The 20,334-nt window shown below is 44.4% G+C and overlaps 1 protein-coding gene across 7 annotated transcripts in view; it reads left to right on the top strand.

Annotated features, from left to right (window-relative positions):
* Nucleotides 1-20,334, top strand: part of LOC129695762 (protein prune homolog 2-like) — a 335,597-nt gene that overhangs the window by 249,488 nt on the left and 65,775 nt on the right. For all 7 annotated transcript variants that reach the window (XM_055633039.1, XM_055633041.1, XM_055633044.1 and 4 more), the window contains one exon: nucleotides 3,405-3,626. In XM_055633039.1, the coding sequence (XP_055489014.1) occupies nucleotides 3,405-3,626 (222 nt within the window). The remainder of the gene's footprint in view (nucleotides 1-3,404; nucleotides 3,627-20,334) is intronic.

Genomic DNA, 20,334 nt, shown 5'->3' on the forward strand with positions numbered 1-20,334 from the left:
TATAATTCCAATAACATCCTTACCACTGGTGTTAAATTACCACTGAGGCTGTAAATTCCCTGAGCTGAGCTTTATGAATAAAAGTGCCACATGTTGAAGAATGGTCCTGATGCGAAACATTGCCAATCCATGTCTTTCTAGAGATGTAAATGTATTGATTTAAAGCTTGCCGATATTATCTGGCTACACGCACTGATTGCTAGTTTAAACCTAATGACTCTAATTTTTCCCAGGATAATCTATACTCCTTAATATGTTTGAAATATTTTTGGGATTTTCCTCAATCTTGCTGGTAGCCCCATTTCATTCCTCCACTGCACTCTCCTTAATACTTCGACCCGCTAAAATTTCTGTACTCTTCATGCATGCGCTCTGTCTTTTACTAACATCCAGTAAGAAAGACTGGAGCAAATTGAAAAGGCTAAAGACTGACTTCTGTAATGGTAAGTACATCGGGAAGAAGCAGAGATGGATTATCTACTCAATATATAAGTCTAGTCTTTTGTACCATATGTTGTCACCATCATAAAGAAGCTAAGACCTCCTCCTACTTCCAGCTGTTTATTTGTCCATCATCATTCATGACAAAACATGGCAAAGATTATGGAGGTTTGACCTCTTGGTCAAAGGAAGGAAGGAAAAGCCTGGGAGCAATAGGCCAGTGAGTCTAACATCTGTGGTCGGAAAGTTACTAGGGAGTGTTCTGAGAGATAAGATATATATGCATTTGGATAGACAAAGGCTGATTAGGGATAGTCAGCACAGTTTTGTACATAGGAGATCACGTCTCACGAATGCTACTGCTTTAGTTTTTTGAAGATGTAATCAAAAAGGTTGATGAGGCAAGAGCTGTAGATGGTGCTTATATGGATATGCAGGGCATTTGATAAGGGTCTGCATGGTAGGCTGCCCTGGATGATTAGATTGCATGGGATTCAAGGAGAGCTGGTCGACTGGATAAAAAATTGGAATGAGGCAGGGTGAGGGTGGAAAGTTGCATTTTGGGATGTCGAACAAGGCAAGGACCTATACAGTAAAAGGTAGGCCTCTGGGTAGTGTGGTAGAGCAGAGTACAGGTGCATGGTTCCTTGAAGGTCGAGTCACAGGTAGATAAGGTGATCAAAAAGGCTTTTGGCACTTTGGCCTTCATCAGTCAGAGTATTGAGTATAGAAGTTGGGAGGTCATGTTGCAGTTGTATAAGGCATTGGTGAGGCTGCATTTAGAATATTGTGTTCAGTTCTGGGCACCATGTTATAGGAATGATATTGTCAAGCTTGAAAGGGTTCAGAAAAGATGTATGGGGATGTTGCCAGGACTAGAGGGTGTAAGGGAGAGGTTGAGTAGGCTGGGTCTCTATTCCATGATGCAAAATCATGAGAGGAATAGATTGGGTAGATGCACGGAGTCTTTTACCCAGAGTAGGCAAGGCAAGGCAACTTTATTTATATAGCACATTTCATACACGAAGCAGACTCAAAGTGCTTCACATAAAGTGCTTCACTCGAGACCGTGGCTACCAGAGCCGACAGGGCCGCGCCGAATGGAGCTCAACTGGCGATCTCATCAGGAGATCCCAGGCTCCCGATGGAAAGTTCAGCGCCGCCGCCCGCAGCCGCTCCACAGACCCGCAGCTCCGCAACGGACCCAGCTCCAGTTACCGGAGTTTCAGCGAAGTCACCGCCAGCCCCGCAATGGCGCTCCAGTGCTGCACCGCCGTCCTCCGACCCGCAGCTCCGCCGCCGCCGATGCCGAGCCGGTGCCGCCTGCTGAGCCGGTGCCGCCGCCGCCGCTGCTAAGCTGATGCTGCCGCCGCTGAGCCGGTGCCGCCGCCGCCGCCGCCGCTGAGCCGGTGCCGTCGCCGAGCCGGTGCCGCCGCCGCAGGGTGCCGTCGCCGCTGCTAAGCTGATGCCGCCGCCGCCGCCGCCGCCGCCGCTGAGCCGGTGCTGCCGCCGCCGCTGAGCCGGTGCCGCCGCCGCTGCTGAGCCGGTGCCGTCACTGCCGCCGATGCCGAAGCTCCAGGCGGTCCCCTCAGGAGACGCCGCTCCAGGCCCGCTGGTAGGCCGCGGGGACGGGTCGAAGCTGCAGCCCGGAGTAAAGCTGCATCTCCGACCAGGTAGGGAACCTGAAAATTAGTTTCAAAAAAGCTAGAACTCCTCAAAACAAAACACTATAACTAAAAATAGAAAAAGAGATGAAAAAAACCAGACAGCTGCAGGCTAGGCAGCCGTACCCCCTACAGGACGGAGCCAAAGTTGATATTGGAGAAAAATGTTTCTCTAGCACTTTTTAAGTCTAAATTGTAGGCACGGAGGCTCTCTTTATAGATGTCATGGTGAATATGAAGTTTTGTTTTCCGCCAGATGCGTTCAGCTTTCCGGCATTCTCTTTTCTGGGCTGTTACAAAAGCAGCTTTTCTCCAGGGTGCCTTTTGCTTACCAGAAATCGTTTTAACCGTAACAGGCGCAATGACATCTATGACTTTCACAATTTTGGAATTAAAGTTATCTACAAGATCATCAGCAGAACATGGGTTTAGAGGTGGTAACAAGGAGATGGCATTTTTAAAGAGTACATTAGAATGTTCATTTATATACCGTTTTTTGACAGTATTTGATTTTGTCTGTATGTTGGGAATAAATGATATGTTAAAGAAAACACAGAAGTGGTCAGATAATGAAGGATCAGTCACGAAACTATCAGAAACATTGAGACCCTTTGTGATAATCAAGTCCAGGGTGTGCCCCTTACAATGAGTAGCCTCTTTCACATGTTGAGACAGTTCAAATGTGTCTAAAATAGTAAAAAATTTAGGGGAATCGAGGACCAGAGGACATAGGTTCAAGATGAAGAGGAAAAGATTTAATAGGAATCCGAGGGGTAACTTTTTCACACAGAGGTTGGTTGGTGTATGGAACAAGATGCCAGAGGAGGTAGTTGAGGCTGGGACTATCCCATCATTTAAGAAACAGTTGGTACATTAATAGAACAGGTTTGGAGGGTTATGGACCATGTGTATGCAAGTGGGACTAGGGTAGCTGGGACATTTTTGGCCGGTGTGGGCGAGTTGGGCAGAAGGGCCTGTTTCCACTGTATTACTCTATGACTCGATTAAGATTATGCATATGGACAGAATATCGATGCCATGCTCCATCCAACAAAGTTCTCGTTATAATTTTGTCATAAATGTTTTAATGACGATGAGAATTTCCCTTCTAATAAAGATCCTATTTTTGTAATTAAATTCATGTTAATTTGTATGCAGTATTGCCAAAAGAGGTGATTGGATGTTGCACAAAATTTGTTTTTGTCACTTTTCTCATAATTATTAGAATTGAGTGCAGCAAATTGAGTTTTTTTAAAGATATCTAAATAACATAATATTTTTTCCCTCTTTTTTACTCAGTGCCACCAAATTCCCTGGATCTCAATGGATCCCACCCTGGAAAGAAAAAGCTGACAGCTCCTGAAATCAGCCTTTCACTTGATCAGAGTGAAGGCTCAATACTTTCTGATGATAATCTTGATACTCCCGAAGATCTTGACATCAATGTAGATGATCTCGAGACTCCTGATGAAGCAGATTCACTGGAATATTCAGGGCAGGGGAATGAACTGGAGTGGGAAGGTAAAAAACAAATTAAATTTGAACACTCATTTCAATTCCTTTTTTGAATGTTTCTTAAGAATTCTGCTTCAATAATATATTTTTGATTTATTCTTGGTTTTATCCTTTTGTCTTTTTTGTATATGCTTTGTGTAGATGGGACTTAAATTAACTGACTCATGCTAAAAGAACATTTTTTTGAATTTCATTGCTGTTTCCAATTGATGTTAACTTCCCAAAAAAGATAACTGGAGATATGTGTCTGTGCTCAGTATATTGTAAGATTACTAACGGCATCCTTGTTAAAACCCCTGGTTTTTAATCTTTATACTGGTCTATGTCCAACTTAAAAATGGAACTGTTATAACATAATTTTAAGAGAGAAATCATTTTGCATCATAAAGAAGAGAAAGTAACTGCAAACAGAATACAAGAAGGAACTCTTCCCATTTTAGGTAGTGATGTGTCAATAACAGTAGGTTGCAGATCATTTTCCATTAAATTGTGCTCATTCATTACTTCAGTATCAGATATCAACCCTGTTGATCCTGGCCATTAGTGCTGTCTCATTTTCCATTTGTAACAACATATATTGATGACCTCTAAAGTCCAAATAACAAGAAAAATACATCTGATGTGGAAGGATGTGTAATACTTGTATCCATGAGTGAGGAGACATTCTATCATATGCCAACTCCTGTTCTTCAGATTGTAAAAGCTGATGTATAAGTGTAAATATTATCTGTTGCCACACTGATATGCGTGACTAGTCTTCTAACATCATCTTTTTTTCTTCTTTCAATTACTCTGTCTGTATTGTCTTCATTCAGTGCTTTATTGTAAACTTGTCAATGAAATGACATCCGTCATTATTTTGCGGGATTATAGTGAGCTCCACTCTGTAGTTTCATGAAGAGCTTAACAGTCCCTGTAATGACTTCAGTATAATAATTCTGAAAATGCCTGTGCCTTGTGTGTCTTAATCAAGGTGCTGCATCTATATTTATTTGTGTATGTGCTCTGGCATGTGCCACAGATGCACCAGAATTCTTCTCTGTGTACACTGATTTTCCTGACAGCCATTTGAAGTTGTAGAATCATAGCCCTACAGCACAGAAACAGGCCTTTCAATGCGACTCGTCCATGATGATCAAGATGGTCGATCTAAGCTGGTTCCAGTTGTCTGCGTTTGGCCTGTACGCCTATAATGCTTTTCCTATCCATGTATCTATCCAAAAATCTTTTAAATGTCATTAATGCCTCAACTACTACTTCTGGCAGCTCATTCCATGTACCCGCCATCTTCTTTATGAAAACTTTGCCCCTCAGTTATGTTCTCCTCTCGCCATAAATCCATGCCCTCTAGTTCTTGATTCCTCTATACTGGGAAAATGACTGTGCATTCACCATATCCGTTGCCCTCATGATTTTATACACCTCTATCTTAACATTCCTTGGCCTCCTGTGCTCCAAAGAATAAAGTCCTTGTCTGTCCAACCTCTACCTGTGGCTCAAGCCCTTGAGCTTTAGTAACATCCTCAAATCTTCTCTGCACCGTCAGCTTAATGGCATCTTACCATGGCAGAGTGACCAAAACTGAACACCATACTCCAAGTGTGGCCTCAGCAATGTCTTGTACAACTTAACCGGTCTATTGTACGACCTCACCAGTGTCACGTTTGACTGATGTTGAACAGTATAGACAATTGATAACAAACATTACGTTTTCTGTCAATCACATATTGTGCATGAGCAGCACACTTTTTTCATACTCCGGTTACCGCCTTTTCCACAATAATAGCACATTTCCTACCAACTCTATTAGAATTTGTTAGTATTTCCCACCAAAATGATAGCAATTGTTTGAGGCATGTGCTCCTTATGTCACTGTGTTTGCTGATGAAATGAAGGAGGTTGACGATGACTTGGCACTCATGCTAGCTCCTTGGACTGTAGAATCTTTGAACGGCACCTCTGGCTGAGTCAGTATGGTGCCCTGACTCTTTGCTGTCCTCTTTGGAACTCTTTGCAAGTTCTAAACCCAATGTAGTCAAGGGTGTTTTATTGTCATATGTCCTAGATAGAAGAATGAAATTCTTACTTGCTGCAGCACAACAGAATATGCAATCATAATAAATAATATGATAAACGAGATAGAGAAAAAAAGTTCAGTGTGTATATATTCATATACTAACATATATACACATGCATATTTATTTTTATTTTTAGTCCTGTCCGTACAAAATGTTTATTGGAGGTCTTCTTTTATGTGTTGGGTGGGTAGGGGGGGGGGGGGGGGGGGGCAACTGTTTTAAAGGATGTTGTAAATGGACCAGTGAATTCTGCTGTGGGGGGACGTTTCTTGTTGATTTCTATAGTGTACTATTCTGTGTCTTTTTTTCTTTTTCTCTTTTTGTTTTGTATGGATTTATTGACATTTAGAATAGTAGAATAGAATAGTTTCTTTATTGTCATTGTGGAGTACAACGTTTAAAATGCTATTCTGATTTTTGGTCGGGGAAGAAAGTCCTGGTAAGGAACCTGGACAATCCTACAGTGTCTCAGGCTCCTGTACTTCCTCTGAGCCGCTGTGCAGTGGTGAGATACACAGAGTGTATGTGGGAGCCAGGCAGCAGTCTCTGAGTGTGTGTTCTTCCTGAGCATCTGATGATTTTGTTGCCTTTTTGAGGCAGCAACCCTGATAAATCCCTTCGATGAAGGGGAAATCCGCAGAGCCCCTCTGATGGACCATGGGCAGTTTTGTTCTTCCTGAAGTCTATTATTACTTCCTTTGTCTTTAAGGTGTTGAGGAACATTTAATCTGTTCAATTAGTTTAATCAATCTCTATAAAGCACTTTGGACAAATTGATTTTGTTCAAAAGTGTTACCAAAAACAGGCCATGATACTCAACCAGTCAATAATATAATAGTCTACTGTACAAAGCTTATGAGGTGTAGTGTTTAAGTTGTCAAGAGAATCCTCTTCCTGACATACCCACATTCTCTCCTGTACTCTTCTCGATGGCAAGTAGAGGCGCTGATGTTGGTTTGGGTCTTTGATATGTTGGCTGCCTCAGAGTGCCCTTCGGGTCCAGGAAGCAGATCGTCGGGCAAATATGCAGTCACGCCCTGGAATTTGATGCATGTATTTGTAGACAAGAGAATCCTCTTTGACATACCCAATCTCTGTAATCTTCTCAGAAAGTAGAGGCGCTGATGTGCTTTCTTTATAATTGCATCAGAGAGCTGGGTCCAGGAAAGATCGTCGGAAATATGCACGCCCAGGAATTTGATGTATTTGACACTCTCAACCATCATCCCATTGATATAAACAGGATTGTGGGTCCTCAACTTTCTTCTTCCGAAGTCCACAATCAGTTCTTTGGTTTTACTGATATTGAGAGCCAGGTTGTTGTGTTGGCACCATTTGGTCAGTCGGTCGATCTCACTTCTGTACTCTATACTCTGACTCACCACCATCTGTAATTCGTCCCACAACGGTGGTGTCGTCGATGAACTTGATGATGGAGTTCGCACTATGTCCGGCTACATAGTCATGAGTATAGAGTGTGTAGAGCAGGGAGCTGAGCACACAGCCTTGAGGTGCTCCCATGCTGATTGTTACTGAGGATGAAGTGTTTCTGCCAATTCGAACAGACTGTGGTCTGTGGATGAGGAAGTTGAGGATCCAATTGCAGAGGGATGCGCAGAGACCCAGTTCCATGAGCTTGCTAACCAGATTTTTATTTTGTATCAAAAAATAATTTATTTAAATTTCAACATGATACAAAAGCCACAAAAAAAAACATAACCGTGGTGACATACCCACCACCATACTACAGAATCGCCAAACTATTCAGAAATAAAATTACTAACAACTATGTTACAAATAACTCCACCCACTCCAACACCACACGGGTGTGGACGTAACCCCGGTAAAGGGGCAAACATCTGGCTTGGGCAAAGCCCCTTCCGTCTGGCGCCATGACTCACAGATGGCCAGCTTGGCCAGGCCTGGGAGCAACCCAACCAGGACATCTTCAGCCCTGCCCACTCTCTAGATCCCGTCACCGGTCCTTCAGTCACTGACAGCAGAGCCAATCCTCCCCCTAGATGGAGTGGCGGTTTTCCTTGCCCTCCGGACCCTGGCTACAAGGGATGCTCTACCCTCAACACCAAAGACCCTGCTCTTTGTCTTGGCCTCCTTCTTCAGGCCAACCGAGAAGGACCTCAGCTGATGTGCCGGTCGTTCCCCTCCCCCCCCCTGCACCCCCTTGCCCCTCCCCCCCTTTGCCCCCCCCCCCCCCTGCACCCCCCTGCCCCTCCCCCCTTGCCCCCCCCCCCCCCCCAGGTCTTGAGGGAGAGAAGGGCTGGTTTCCTCTACCCCCTTCCCCGCCTACAGTCTCTAACTCCAGAGGTGTGCTCTGCGCCTCATCCTGGGTGGGTTGCTCCTTGGCTTCCTTGGGTGCGCGATGCAGGACTCCCTCCCCAACATGAATCTCCTCCTGCTCCATATCACCCGATTGGTCCCCATCGCCACCCTCCCCAGAATCCCCTCCAGAACATGGGACCTGGGGCCCGAACCAGAGGGCGGGAGTCTTCCTCCACCACAGTACTCCCCTCCCCTCTGGAGAATTCCCGTTTGTCACCCTTCCGCTCCTCCTGAAAGAGATTCCTCCTCTTTTTAAATGGGGAGGAGCTCCCGGACTCTGGGGTCATCTGAGCAACCCACCTCCGTGGCACCACCTCCTTCCGCCCGATCCCGACCGCCCCCGGCTGGATTATGGGGCTTGCAGACTCTCTAACGGGAGGTGACGGGGTGGGTGGAATGTACTTGTCTCTGGGAGTATTGTTCCCCATTTGCTTAATCTTCTCTGCCACCTTTCCCCCCCCTTATTTTGTCCCTCCCCACCCCCACCCACACTCTGCGCAGCCCAAGGGTTTCTGACAACTACAGGGGGGGAGTGGGGGAGCGGAGGGGGGAAGGGGGTGTCAGTGGCACCGGAGGAGGAGGCATCCGCCTGAGATTTGGGGCAATTCCTCCGAATATGCCCCGCTTCCTTACAGGCATGGCACCTTGGGCGCTCCGATGTCCAGTAGACGGTGAAATCACACTCATCCTGCTGGACACAGAACTGGCCATCAACTACCTCCTCCCCGGTCCAGCAACATCGTCAGCTGGCGCCGGAGGGAAAGAACGTGCCGTAGCTCCTTCCTGCGGAAACCCTGGGATATCGGGGTGATCGGTGGTCGCAAAGGGCTCGACTTGCAGTAATGTTCCCCCCCACTGAGATCCCTTTACTCACGGCCCCATTCACCCCCTCAATAGACTCAAGGAAGAACAGGGCCTTCCCAAACATCCATCCCACGTACAGGACACCCGCGTGCTTGGCCGCCACGGCCACGGCAGCCGAGCAGTCCTCCTGGTTCATGTGAGGGGGCAAGTAACACCTTATACCATGCTCGAAAGGCAGGTTCCTCTTAGGTTCCTCAGAGCCGGGCCGCCAGAGGATCAGCTGAAGCAGCGGTGTTTGCATAGCTCCTGGATCTTTTTGTTTGTTTTTGTCAGCTGAAGCAGCGGTGTTTTTTGTGCATAGCTCGGGGGATACCGTCCTTCATCTTTTGGTGTTTATTTTTCCCCCCCCCCCCCCACAGCGGCCTACCTACCTGGATTTTTCCTTATCGTTAAACAGTGTATTTTTTTACCGGGGGTGTTTTTTTGCTGTCAAGTTTTTATGTGGGGGCTGATGAGGGCCTGCGACTCTGCCCGGCTCGACCTGTGGACTGCGGGGCAGCGGGATACCGTCCTCGGGGCTCGGCGTCAGCGTTCCACCAGCTTCCGTGGTGAGGGCCACCCGGCGACTATTATTCGAGGGGAGGCTGGCTCTATGGTGCCATTTTCACCTGGGTGCAATTTCAATTTGTGTTGTGGACTTTTTTTTTGTGCTTTTGTTTTTTTAATTCAATTTCATTTTTATTTTTTTAATATGTTTTATTATTTATTTATTATTTATTTTTATTATTTTTCTTGTGATTTTTTTTTAACGATACTGCTGTACGGGAAATTCATTTCGTTGTCTCAAAGTGAGGCAACGACAATAAAATTTGAATACAATACAAGAATACAAGAATACAAGGCCCCGATCCCCCAGAACACTGACCCTGCATGGCATCCAGGGCTACAATTTAAACCATAGCACTTCAACACACTGACACAGACATTCCAAATGGCATGAGGCCGAGTCCAAACACAAAAACGAAAAGGACTTGCCTGCAATCTTGTTCTTAGTCATTAGCTCCAGGCTCCAAGGCTGCAGAAAGAGGTTGAGACGGTGCAGGTGCAGAAAACCTCCCAAACCGCACAAAAACCAGACTGGCCCGGTCAGCCCCGACGAGACAGTAGGGGGGTGGGGGGGGAGGGGGGGGGTGTTGTTCTGGATGCAGGTGTAAAAGTCCAGAAATATTTTTCTTCACTTTTTTGGTTCGCAAACAGCTTCCTGGCAGGTTGCCAACCAGAGTTGTGGGAGCTGCACAGTTAGTTGATAAGACTGCTTGCAGTCCCAAAACACAGAAACTTTTAAAACAAGTCTCTGCAACGTTGCAGCGATACACAGAGATGTTTAAAGTACCACTGTATCTCCTCCGAATTCCATAAAGATGATAAAACACACTAGTTCTTGTGTTTGGACGGGAGCACCGCAACACCACACCTCCTCGCGTAACCAGCTTGGATGGGATGATGTTATTGAACGCCGAGCTGTAGTCTATAAACATCAGCCTGATATAAGTGTTTTTATTGTCCAAGTGCTCCAGTGGGGAGTGGAGAGCCAGCGATATTGCATACTCCGTGGACCTATTGTGACGGTAGGTGAACTGCAGTGGGTCGAGGTTCTTATTGAGTTAGGAGTTGATATGCCCCATAATCAACCTCTCAAAGCACTTCATCACCATGGACGTTAGTGCCACAGATTGATAGTCATTGAGGCACGTCACCTTACTCTTCTTGGGCACCGGTATTATTGATGCCTTCTTAAAGCAGGTGGAACCTAAGACCTCAGCAGTGAGAGGTTGAAAATGTCCGCAAAAACCCCAGCCAGTTGGTCTGCACAGGTTTTGAGAACTCGACCGGGTATACCATCAGGTCCAGGTGTTTTCCAAGGGTTCATCCCCCTAAAGGATCCTCTGTGACAGTAATACCATCAGGGTGTATGAGGGCTTGGGAAGGCACATTAGTGTTCTCCCTATCAAAGCGTGAGTAGAACGCATTGAGCTGTCGCTTGAGCTGCCTCCTGATTTCGCCTTGAAGGAGGTGATGGCATTCAAGCCCTGCCACAGTTGCCGAACATCCGCCCCATCCACCAGCTTTGAGCGGAAGTCCCTTTTGGCCATTTTGATGGCCTTGTCAAGGTCGTATCTGGACTTCATATAGACCTGTGCATCACCAAACCTGAATGCCTGAGATCTGGTCTTCAGAAGAATGCGGATCTCCTGGTTCATCCAAGGCTTCTTGTTAGGAAACGGTCGGAAGGCTTTTGTAGGAACGCAGTCCTACACACATTTCCTTATGAAGTCTGTAACGACTGTGGCGTATTCATTCAGGTCCTTGAACATTTCCAGTCTACTGACTCCAAGCAGACCTGTAGTTGTTCCTCTGCCTCCCAGACCAGTTCTGTGCAGTTCTCACCCCTGGGGGTGCGCTCTCTTCAGTTGCTGCCTGTATGCTGGAACAAGCAGCACTGCTGAATGTTCGAATTTCCCGAAGTGAGGGCGAGGGATAGAGCGATAGGCATCCTTAATGGTCGTATAGCAGTGGTTCACATCACAGGCTGATTTATAAGTTAAATTCTCTTGTAATAACATCTGTTTGAGATACAATTCCCATTGGCGACCATGGAGAAACTGATTGATAGAGCATAATCAAGAAGTGCACAAAAGTCTCATGTGGTTGCCAGACATTTCAGTGCAATGATGCAGTCAATAAAGCTTCTCTTGCTGCAAGGGTGAGAAGAAGTTGAAATATGAAATTACGTAATATGAATTGCTTTGGCTTGAAACATTTCAACAGTGTTTTGTAAGTTCTTTATAAGATAAACTCCACTAGTATCTCTGGTGAAACAAAACTATTAAGAAGTCGGAGAATCAGTAGGACCCAGAGGAATATGGTTTCCTTTTTCTCATCTGCAAAACTATTTACCCTAATACTGTTGAAAATGTTCCATATGAGGATTACCATATTCTTTTGATCCCTTAAATTCTGATACTTTGTGATTGGAGGGTTTCATATTGTTCTGCTGGGTTTTTTTTTGGTCACTGGTGACTCAAATATTCCAATCAATGTACTGTGTTTGGCTGTATCTCGTTGAGGTGAACCCTACCTCATTCCTTTTGCAGTAACATTCAGAATAATCTTTTTTTCAAGATTATGAGCTAAAAGCTGAGTTAATCAGGATGCAGCCAGCTTTGTTTCTTGTTGTCATGTTCTGTCATAAATAACATGGATGTCCCATATACAGGAGAAATGTATACATAACCTCTTACAGCCATGTTTCTCCCAACCGCCTCCATTCCTTCCACCCAGGCCATGCCCTCTTCTTGCTGCTACCATTGGGCAGGGTAGCAGCAAGAAGCCTGAAGATACACACCACCAAGTTCAGGAACAGCTACTTTCCTACAACTAATAGATTCTTAACCCAACCCACACAACCCTCGTCCTGCATCGACAATAGAACACCAGTGTCTATCATGGATTAGTTTGTTTTTCTAATTGTGTTTTGCACTGGTGTTCTTTTTTGTACAGTCTTTTTTATTTCTTACTGTCTTGCAGATTTATGTACATTTTATGTTTTGTGTGTTTGTGCAAGATTTTCATTGTACCTGTATCGCACTGGGTCACAGGGAGAACGTACAAGCTTCATATTGGCAGCACTCATAGGCAGGATCAAACCAGTGTATGTGGCACTGTAAGACAGTAGCTCAACCGCTATGCCACTGTGCAGCCCTAAACTCTTGGCTTCTTTACCTTGAAGAACCAGAACTGATTTATGAGATGGAATAGGTGTTTGCGGTACTAATTAATCACAAATGTAAACTGTTCCTGGTTCCACCATTTCACAAGGGAAAAGGAAACAGCTGCTCAGAATCCAGATAACAGGAGTGTAGCAGAAAACATGTGACTAAATGAGCAGATGATCATTGGTGAGAGTAGAGGAAGCTCAGAAGCTCAATGACAGACATTGCATGGGTGGATTCTTCAGTGCAGTAAAAATCATCTACGACCGAGATAAGAAAAGGACTATTAGGGACAAAAAGGCACGCCATGCCTGCTGGAAGGAGCTCTTCAAGACCGTTTCAGACTGACACAAAATCAAAGAGGTCAAATCCTAACTAACAAATGACAAGGTAGACACAAAATGCTGGAGTAACAACGGAGCAGGCAGCACCTCTGGAGAGAAGGAATGGATGACATTTTAGTTCAAAACCCTTCTTCCGTCTGAAGAAGGGTCTCCACCCAAAATGATACTCATTCCTTCTGTCCAGAGTTGCTGCCTGTCCCGCTGAGTTACTCCAGCATTTTGTGTATCATTGTGTAAACCAGCATCTGCAGTTCCTTCCTAACAAATAACAAGGCCTTGGGGATAGATGAGTTCCCTGCTGAAATCCGAAAATTTAGTAGTGAAGAGCTATAGTCACAAATCTACAATCTCATCACACACCATGTATCTATATGCTGCAAATGGCTCAATTGTAATCATGTGTCTTTCTGTTAACTGGATAGCACGCATCAAAAGCATTTCACTGTATCTTGGTACACGTGACAATAAACTAAACTGAACATAAATCTGATGGGAGAAAGATATATTAAATCATTACCATCTTCTAGAAAGGACACAATCCATCTGTGGTAACTGCAGGGGTTCTCTATGCTGTCTGCTGCAGGGGAATTCATCATCAAGAACAGCCTGATCTGAATTCTTTATTTTGACTCTCCTACAACTTTCTTTCCTGTTTTTTTTTTTTCTGTAGCCAACTTCCGAATCAGTTCCTTCACTGCTGAAACACCATCTCCACTGCTCCATCATCAGGTTCTGATTTTTCAGTAATTAAGCCAATGTCCTCCTGAATTCACTCCAATTACACATGCAATTTCTTTCAAACAGTGTTTGCATATCTGCCCATGTAAAATATTTTCAGATTTGAACTTACAGGAGAGGCTGTATAAAGGTTAGTTGTTTTTGATATTTACTATCAACCCCTGAGGGATTTGAATTATAAGGAGTGGTTGAGTTCTAAGGAGAGGCGCACACCGGGTTGATTGCATTCGTCGAAATAGGGCGGACCAGGTGAAGGTTGCAATCTTCCACCCCAAAGAGGTGACCTCATAAAGGTATACTAAACTAAGTGGGACCCGTTGGGTCCCAGCTTCACACGGGAGGGCTGGTCCCCCAACGTAATATTTAACCTCTCCACCAATTCTAACACACACACACACACACACACACACACACACACACACACACACACACACACACACACACACACACACACACACACACACATGCACCCACGCACACACCCCTCACACACACACACTCACACACACATGCACACGCACACACTTCACACATACACTCACTCACATACACACACACACACACGCACACACACACACACACACACACACACACACACACACACACACACACACACACACACACACACTGACTCACACACCATATATATGACAGTAAACTTTCTTAAATCTACTCACATGGCTGAGTGCGGCCTCTCCATTGTGGGGCTTCCGCAGTCAGTGGCACCTCCGCAATCAGCGTGACCACTGCACTTACCGGAAATTACACAATCAGCATGACCTCTGCCCTCACCGGAAATTACGCAATCCACTAAGCGGAAGTCACCAAATGAGCGGTCGGATGAAAAAACAGTCGGACCTAATAAAGCATTTATTCCTTCCAAACACAGTCGGATCTAATAATGCATTTATTCCTTCAAAACACAGTTGAACTAATAAAGCATTTATAACTTCCAAACACAGTCGGACCTAATAAAGCATTGCAGTTTCAAGCACAGGCAGGGCAACAGGCCAAACAACTCATGGCGTCATTAAGGGCTAACAAATCATTTATTGCAAGTACATTGCAGACTCACAGTTCAGTTGATTCAGAATGACAGTCGTGGCCTCTCCCTCACGATCTTACAGAGTGACTGACTCGCGTCCAGGCATCCGGGGTTTTATAGTCCTGCCCCCCCCCCCAGACCTTCATCGCGGTGATTGACAGGCGAGAGGACCAATCAGCTGATCTCAAGGTTTTTTAAACACTCATAACTTTTTTATTTTTCATCGATGGGAAAAATCCTCGGGGTTGGCTCACGGAGGAGGACTGTGAGTAAGATGGCCAAAAATCACAGCGTTTTTTCTAAAATCAATATACAGCGCAGCAAGAAGAGATCAGATGAGACTTTTAATTATATAGATAAAACCATGAGGGGCAATGGAAGGTATTTAAGATGGATGGTAGCAACCTTTTTCCCTGGGTAATGGCTATCTAAAACTAGAGGGCATAGATTTAAGGTGAGAAGGGAAAGTTTTGAAAGGGACCTGAGGGACAACATTTTCTACACTGAATGAGGTGGGTAAATAAAATGAACTGCAAAAGGAATTTGTACAATTACAACGTGTTAAGGACATTTAGACAGGTTAATGAACTGGAAAGATTTCGAGTGTTATGGGTCAATCCAGACAAATTAAACTACAGTAGCGATGATCTTGATTGTCATGAATGAATTGGGCCGAAGGGCCCGTTTCCCTGCTGTATAACATAATGATTCTGAGTTCTATTTTCATAAGAAAGAGTTCTGTCTTATGTGTTTATGCTTATCTCACTTTGTGCTGGACATTTGAAGCATTTGGTTTTACATTATAAAAGGACTGCTGATTTGGCATGAAAATGGCATTGAATATTTATCATCTGTAATCAAAGAAATGTACGTGGATTTACTGAGTGCACAAAGGAGTCTTTTAATCACTGAGCACTCACCGCATAAAATGGGTCAGTGTCTGTCATGCAGAAAAAATGAAAGAAACCACATTTGTAAATTCTATTCCAAAATCTATTCTGTGGTGAAGAAAAAATGTTGTCAAGCTTGTTGACAAATTCTGTTTTTGTCATAATACATTGTACAATATATTTTGACGCACATGTTTGCTGTTGGCCTGAAAGGATTACAGATAACAAATTAATAAGCTTCAAACCATAATTTATTCCTGATATTTTCTTCCTTACTGATCCACTTTGCCCTTAGAAAAGGCTGCCAATGATATGAAATGTCTCCAAATGTTACCTTCAAGTAAATGCAAACCTTTAAATAATACCTACACCAGGATCTTCAGCATTTCTCTCAGATAATAATTATGGAAGAGAACTTGCTCTTAAAATTTCAATGCAATTAGCAGACGGCAATTCTGGTCAAATTTGCACTAGAGCTGTAATGGTAGTTCTCTAAACCTTTACAAAAATATCTTGCATGTTATTAGTTCCTATTGTCAGTCAACTAATTTAACATTTGCCATGGAAAGCATTAAATTGTGAAGTGGTCAGTAACTATTCTATAATGAATGGGAATTAATTATAGAAACGCTTCCGGCTGGCGGCGCGACTCACTGTTGCAGCGGCCCCTACAGCCTTTTTTTTATCTAGTTAAATGTAGTGGTTGTATTTTTTTATACTGTTTTTAACTGTTTATGTGGGGGGAACTTTAAAAAATCTCTTCCCTGCACGGGAGACCCGACATTTTCCCTGTCGGGTCTCCGTTGTCATTGGGGCCTAACACCGTGGAGCGGCCTCCAGCCGGAACGACCTGGGGGCTCCAGTCGTGGAGCCTGCGGAGCTGCAAACTTTCCATTGTGGGGCTCGCTGCTGCGGCCCGACTCTGGAGCTCGGAGGCTCCAGCAACGCAGCTTCTGTGGACTGTGATATCGGGAGCTCACGGGTCCGGGTGGGAGACCGCTTTCCGGAGCTCCCGCAACGCAACTTCTTCAGCCTGTGTCGCGGGGTTGGAACAACCCGGAGCAGGGCCGTACATCGCCCAGCGCGGCTTTAAATGGCCGCGGGACATTCCAGCGCCCGCCGGGGGCTCCAACATTGTAACATCTATACCTGGAGCGGGGCCGTACATCGCCCGGCGCGGCCTAAAATGGGCGTGGGACTTACCATCGCCCGCCTGGGGCTTCAATATCGGGCTTCAACATCGGGAAAAAAATGGAGAGCAGGGGAGAGAAAAGACTTTGCCTTCCATCACAGTGAGGAGGAGGTTCACTGTGATGGATGGTTGTGTATCTAGTAGGAATCGTTTTTTGTTTGTATAGCTGTAGAAACAGGGTTTCGTTTGAGCCTCACTGAGGTTCAAATGACAATAAATATTGTTTTGTATTGTATTAAATAGTTAATATATAGATTTAGACTGCAAAAATATGACTAGAATTTATAGATCCCAGGTAAACCGATTGCATTGCTGCCCATGTCTATTATTTCAGTAAAGGATTTAAAAACAATTTATTTCAAATCGACAAATCAAGTTGGCAAAATAATTGGCAAAGAAAAATCTAAGGAAATGCTAATTGTAGGCCTGGAGTTTAAGTTTGTGGTGATTCTTGAAATTTAACAGGAAGGCAATTCTTCAGCAAGGAAATTGATTAGGTTTCAGTGGAAAAGTGGTATTTAAAAAATAAAATGCAGAGAACAGTACAGCACAGGAACAGACCCTTTGGCCCAGAATGTCCTTGCTGAATATGATGCCATGCTAAATTAATCTCCTTTGCCTACATCAGATCCACATCCCTCCATTCCCTGTATATCCATGTACCTATCTAAAAGCATTTTAAATGCCTCTCCTATAGGGCGGAGAAATGGCAGATGGAGTTTAATCCAAGCAAGTGTGAGGTGTTGCATTTTAAGAAGTCAGATGTAAGGGAAAAATACACTATTAAGGACATGAACCGTATTGATGTTCAGAGCGATCTTGGGGCCCAAGTCCATTATTCACTGAAATGTCAACACAAGTGGATAGAATGTTAAAGAAGGCATACGGCATACTTACTTTCATAGGTCGAGCCATTGAGTATAATAGTCAGGATGTTATAAAGCAGCTTTATAGACATTGGTTAGGCTGCATTTGGAGTATTTGGGGAGGGATTGGATAGGCTGGGTTTGTTTTGATTGGAGTGAAGAAGACTAGGAAATGATCTGTTATAATTAAATAAGATTATGAAAGGCATACAAAGGAACGATGGTCAAACTATTTTTCGCATTGGAATGTTAGCAAAATCAAGGATGCACCATTCTTAAGCAAGAAGAATGAGATGAAAATGGGATCATATGAGTGTTTTTGATCAAGAGTGTTTAATATCTGGAATTCAATGCCAGAGGAGGTATGGAATCAGATATAATTACCCCATTGAAGAGGCTTTTGACCAGACACTTAAATAGACAAGGCATTGAGGATTTGGTTGTGAAACGAGCAAAGCATGGATGTGGTGGACGATGGGGCCTGTTTTTTGTGCTGTTTAACACTGGCCTTATGGCAGGTTGGAGTGTGAGGAGTGGGTTATGAAAATTGGGTTATGGGTTATGAAAATTAAAAGATGTCATTCAAGGAGGCCAAGCTTTGGAATCTGCTTTGTATGCAAACCTGATGTATCTGACAGGCTTTATAGAGCTAGAAATGCAGATTGGACAGCTGAATGTTAAATAAATCTCCCACGTTTGACAGGATGTTAGTCTGTAATGTGCCAGAAAATCCCATCTGTTTGCACTAGCAAGGATGGAAAATCAAACAAATAGAAACATAGAAATTAGGTGCAGGAGTAGGCCGTTCGAGCCTGCACAGCCATTCAATATGATCATGGCTGATCATCCAACTCAGTATCCCGTACCTGCCTTCTTTCCATACCCCCTGATCCCTTTAGCCACAAGGGCCACATCTAACTCCCTCTTAAATATAGCCAATGAACTGGCCTCAACTACCTTCTGTGGCAGAGAATTCCAGAGATTCACCACTCTCTATGTGAAAAATGTTTTTCTCATCTCGGTCCTAAAAGATTTCCCCCCTATCCTTAAACTGTGACCCCTTGTTCTGGACATCCCCAACATCGGGAACAATCTTACTGCATCTAGCCTGTCCAACCCCTTATGAATTTTGTAAGTTTCTATAAGATCCCCCCTCAATCTTCTAAATTGTACAACTGCAGTAGAATCTCCCAGCTCCTATACTCAAATCCTTTTCCTATGAATGCTAACATACCATTCGCTTTCTTCACTGCCTGCTGCACCTGCATGCCTACTTTCAATGACTGGTGTACCATGACACCCAGGTCTCGTTGCATCTCCCCTTTTCCTAATCGGCCACCATTCAGATAATAGTCTACTTTTCTGTTTTTGCCACCAAAGTGGATAACCTCACATTTATTCACATTATACTGCATCTGCCATGCATTTGCCCACTCACCCAGCCTATCCAAGTCACTTTGCAGCCTCCTAGCATCCTCCTCACAGCTAACACTGCCCCCCAGCTTTGTGTCATCCGCAAACTTGGAGATGTTGCATTCAATTCCCTCGTACAAATCATTAATATATATTGTAAATAGCTGGGGTCCCAGCACTGAGCTTTGCGGTACCCCACTAGTCACTGCCTGCCATTCTGAAAAGGACCCGTTTACTCCTACTCTTTGCTTCCTGTCTACCAGCCAGTTCTCTATCCACATCAATACTGAACCCCCCAATACCATGTGCTTTAAGTTTGTATACTAATCTCTTATGTGGGACCTTGTCTGATGGAAATGGAAATATCTCAGAATCTATACAAAATTTCCAATTAATACTGTGCAAGAAAAATCTCTCTGAGCAAGGCTAACATTTCAGGCAAAAAAGCCAAGAAAGATATGGAAAGCAAAATGGTTGTGCATTTCATTGCAATGCTTTGAACATAGAACAGTACATGTTGGAATACCCTACACTGATCTCACAATGCAGGCACTCCATGAGTATATTATGCAAGTCAGAATCGCCATTCCCATCCCCTGCCCAAAATATCTCACTGAGAGTATTACCTGTCGGCAGCATTCAGCTGCATTCGAGGCACTTTCTGCAGTGCACGGCCTTCTGGGGAAGCACCGCCACCATTGCCGGCTTGTTTCCGATGTAAATTTGAATGATTGTACAGTGTTATGAAAATTACAAACGACCTTGATTGCACTGTTTTAGTTTTTAGTTTTTGAGATACAGCGTGGGTACAGACCCTTCGAGTCCGCATCGACCAGCACATTAACACTACCCTACACATTACACCAAGCCAATTAACCTACAAACCTGCACACCTTTGGAGTGTTGGAGGAAACCAAAGATCTTGGAGAAAACCCACACAGGTCATGGGAAGAACGTACAAATTCCGTACAGGCAGGAACCCATATTCAGGATGGAACCCTGGTCTCGAGCACTGTAAGGCAGTAGCTCCACAGCTACGCCACCAGATGTATCTGCAGAATTCTAGATAGGTTATCAATAAATTATTGTGGCTTTGTGTGCTGTAGTAAAATCTCATTTTGATCCTCTCACTTTTTTCGGGTTAAAACTGTAGCCATGGGCACTGGCATGCGCCCCGACTGTGCCTGTCCATGTTCTCCAGACATGCTGCCTGACCTGCAATGTCACTCCA

Source organism: Leucoraja erinacea, chromosome 3 (genome assembly GCF_028641065.1).
Source record: "Leucoraja erinacea ecotype New England chromosome 3, Leri_hhj_1, whole genome shotgun sequence".
Taxonomy (NCBI): domain Eukaryota; kingdom Metazoa; phylum Chordata; class Chondrichthyes; order Rajiformes; family Rajidae; genus Leucoraja; species Leucoraja erinaceus.